Source organism: Hydra vulgaris, chromosome 06, assembly GCF_038396675.1.
Source record: "Hydra vulgaris chromosome 06, alternate assembly HydraT2T_AEP".
Taxonomy (NCBI): Eukaryota; Metazoa; Cnidaria; class Hydrozoa; order Anthoathecata; family Hydridae; genus Hydra; species Hydra vulgaris.
Genome location: NC_088925.1, coordinates 11,334,241 through 11,338,475, shown reverse-complemented (window position 1 = coordinate 11,338,475; position 4,235 = coordinate 11,334,241). Strand labels below are relative to the sequence as shown.

Sequence of the window (4,235 nt, the reverse complement as noted above, 5' to 3'; positions counted from 1 at the left end):
GTGGCCCAAGATAAATGGCATAGGTAGTATTTTTATTATAACTTTTTTTTTTTTTGGCTAGAACAGCGAATTTTTTTTAAAAGATTTATTATTAAATTTTCTATAAATCGGTCTTGATGGCCTTGTTTCATGGTTTTTAATTTTATTTGTAGATAATGAAATCTTAAGATTTGCAAAAGTTTTTACTTTCTAAATACCAAAATGGTGATGGTCCATCAAAAATATTTGCTGATATTAAAGGTATCATTGGGTTTCGTACAATAAATCGGTGGTGTCAAATGATAAGAGACACAACTCTATCGAGTTGAAATGTCCATCAGATGGTCCAAGATCAGTTCGAACAAATGCAAACATTCAAAAAATCTGAAACGTAAAAAGAGGATTTCATCTCGAAAAGTAGCTAATGAACTCAATATCTCCAGAACCAGTGTTCAAAGAATACTTCAAAAGGATCTCAATATGCAGGCATACAAACACAGAGTTGAACCACTGCTTACAAAAAGTCAAGAGAATTAAATTTGCAAACTGGATAAGAAATCATTTTTGAAAAGAACAAACACTAAAAATTCTGTTTTCAGATAAAAATTTTTTTGATTTAAATGGTATGAACAATGCCCAAAATGATCGCTTGTGGTCCACTAATCGTAATGAAGCTGATAAAGATGTTGGTGTTAAACAGAAACAAAAAATCCCTCAAAGATAATGGTTTGATTGGGAGCTTGTTCAAAAGGTGTTACACCACTGGTTATTTAGGGTCATAAAAACTGAACAATAAAAAAACTGCATTTAGATAAAAATAGTAAAATAAATATTTTATGGGCTGGGTGGGCCGAAAAACTAGGTTTTTTTGTTCCCAAGCTCTAATCACCCCAATTCTTTGCAAAACATTCTTTTTTGATATAAGCATAAACATACAAAAGATTGGAGTTTGCACAATGCCTGTATGTATCAAAACTCAAACCTCTAAAAAACTAGTGCACACCACTGAATGTTATTACCTTATTATTAAGTTATTATTAAATTGATAAATATTTTTGTCATTGAAGTTTAATATTGATTTCAACAGTTTTTTTTTATTGAAAGACCTCGGGGAATGTAAAGACTGGCACTACTTTGAATAAAAAGTATAAGCAGCTACAAAAAAAGTATGCTATGAATTAAATTGTATATTCAAACAGACTATTTGAATATAATGTTACATTATATAAGTAATGAATTGAAGTGTTCTCAAATTTTCTATTTTTACAGACTTGAATGTTTTATATTAATAATTTTTCATTCAAATGTTATATCTAAAAAAATGTGTTTCTCTTAATCATATTCAATAATGTCCATTTATATGTTGCATCTTCAAAAACAAAAATAATTTGTAATTTGTTTTTTAAAGTTGATAAACATCTAATACAAGGTATCAGATATACTTTGTATGAGGTTATAGAAATCTGATACAAGGTATCAGATTAATAAAAACCTCCAAAAAATGCCATGATCCAAGCAAGTATTGTAAGTTTCAAAATAGGTTCCACAGATATAGTGACTTGCGATGAGGCATGCAAAGCTGCTCAATTGTATCGCTTTTTATTTAAAAACTTGTGCGGAAAAGTATCAAAAAGTATGTATATGCAACAAATTGTTTTCATGACAATGATATTTTCGTTTCATTTCTGAAAATTCTTCTTCCATTTTTAGTATATCTTGATTTCAGAAACTATTTTTATTAATAATAGTTAACATATTTTTTTAGATTTGGATCTTATTTATATTATTTCAAGATATTCTTGTTTTTACCTTCATGAAAAAGATAGCATATTCAAAATATAAAATGAATTTATTTCTATTAGTTTTTATAAATATTACCTGTTATAAATATATCAATAACATGACACCTTTCATAATGTTATGCTTTTTATCTTTTTTAATAAATTAAGGTGTAAATGATTGTAGTAGTTCTATTAGTTAAAGCTAAGTTTATATAATGGTTTAAGTTTAAATTTTTGTAAAAGATTGAGTTAAGGTTAAGGTTAGCTATTTAATCCACAACCAAATATCTAAAGCTAGGCTGTTTAACAAGCTATGCAAATTGCGAAGAATAATCAATTAATGAGTGATTTTAACATGAAGGATAAGCATGAAAGCAGTCCTTTGGTGTTACTTGCCTTTATAAAATAATGAAAGGGACGTTTTTATTTAATGTATAAAACTAAACGTGTATATATATATATATATATATTAATATGTATATATATATATATATATATATATATGTATATATATATATATATATATATATATATATATATATATATATATATATATATATGTATATACATATATATATATGTATATATATATATATACATATATATGTTTGTATGGTGCATATATATTTTATACTGTATATAAAGTCGGACTACGAGGTGATAAAACCATAACATAAACCACCCATAAAGTCAACAGTGCTCGTAAACAGAAAACTTTGGTCCGGCTTTCTTATTTAATTGTTAAATAGTTAAAAATAAAAACATGCTTTTTTTTAACAAACGCTCTTAACTTAAACAATTGCAATGAGAAGGATGTCGACGATGCTATTAGGTAACCAAAAAAATTCGTGCGGTTTTTGGTAATTGAATTGTTTTTAGCATTTTTTACAACACCCACATCGCACAAGGCAAGTAGCTTTGTTGCGTAATAGAACGCGTGTGTCACGCGCAGTTGCTGCATATATAGTGTAGGCTTGTAACGAGCTTACAGGAAAGGTTTTGTGTAAAGAAAGGATGGCAACCCAACCAACGATTTTTCGATCTTGCTTACTTTACAAGTTCAAACTTGGAAGGAATGCAACACAAGCGGCCAAAAACATCTGCACAGCATTTGGAGAAGGTACAGTAAGTGAACGCACAGCACAGAAGTGGTTTCAGCGATTCTCTTCGGGAGATGAGTCCATCGAAGACCTGCCGCGTTCTGGACGCCCATTGTTGGTTGATGAGGATGAACTGAAGGACGCTGTCGAGTCTGACTCCAGCCAAACTTGCCAAGAACTTGCAGTGAGGTTTGCTGTGAGTGTTGAAACTATCCGCCTGCATCTGCATGCGATTGGGAAAGCGTGGAAGCTGAGTCGGTGGGTTCCCCACAAATTGTCGATCGACAACAAGAAGCAACGGCTTACGATCTGCACATCACTCTTATCACGCCACAATGTTGAGCCTTTTCTTGATCATTTATTGACATGCGACGAAAAATGGATTGTGTACAACAATACCAAGCATTGCTACCATTGGTTGTCCCCCGATGACCCCATCCCAAAGACACCCAAGCCCAATCTCCACGAGCGGAAGGTTTTGCTCTGCATTTGGTGGACTACAGCTGGTGTGGTGCATTACGAGCTGCTCCCAACAGGCCAAACCATTACTGGACTGGTTTACTCAGCACAGCTGCAACGAGTTCACGACCTGTTGCTTGTAAAGCAGCCAGCACTGGTGCACAGGAGAGGAGTTCTGCTTCTCCACGACAACGCGAGACCGCACACCGCTCGCGTGACTCAGGACAAGCTCCAAAGCCTTGGTTGGGAGAGTTTGCCTCATCCACCATACTCGCCAGACCTCTCCCCTACTGATTTCCATTTTTTCGTTTCCCTGGGAAATCATTTAAAAGGACAGCAGTTCCGAGACCAGGACGCGGTTGAAATGGAGTTGAAAGCTTTTATAGACTCAAAGGACCGAGAATTTTTTAGAAGTGGAATAAATAAGCTTGTTTTACGTTGGGAAAAAGTTTTAGATGCTAATGGTGACTATTTTGATAAATAAATGTACTTACTTTTGTCGTTTTGTGTGTTTTTATTATATACGGAAAAACCGCACGAACTTTTTTGGTTACCTGATATTTCAAAGCACCTTAAACATGCGCTAATGAGAAATGGTGGATGTAAGTTCACTGAAAAAATGTTTTATAACAATATTTTGAAATGCTTATGTATTATTTTTATAGCTTTTATATATATATTTTTTTATACCTGTAAAAATACAGTTATATTTTAGTCAATATATATTTCTTAAATTTATTTTATTTTTAGTAGATTTTGTTCTAATTATAAATCCAAAGTATAGTTTAAAATAAAGGTATCATAAGAACTTTCAAGTCGCTATTTAGCTAATAGTTTAAGAAGACTAAATTTGGGCTTTTAAATCCATACGGCTATTAATTTCAACGTTGTTTTTACTTACACTTTCAACTAGTGT

At 32.0% G+C, this 4,235-nt stretch overlaps 1 protein-coding gene across 1 annotated transcript; it reads left to right on the top strand.

Moving 5' to 3' along the window:
• The first annotated feature begins 2,774 nt into the window (after positions 1–2,774).
• Positions 2,775–3,803, top strand: LOC136081200 (histone-lysine N-methyltransferase SETMAR-like). Its single transcript, XM_065798498.1, has one exon. The coding sequence runs from the start codon at positions 2,775–2,777 to the stop codon at positions 3,801–3,803; it is 1,029 nt and encodes a 342-aa protein (XP_065654570.1).
• Positions 3,804–4,235: the final 432 nt, after the last annotated feature.

Bases quoted from the DNA above. Each gene is read 5' to 3' on its own strand.
- LOC136081200 (XM_065798498.1), top strand. From the start codon at position 2,775: ATGGCAACCCAACCAACGATTTTTCGATCTTGCTTACTTTACAAGTTC.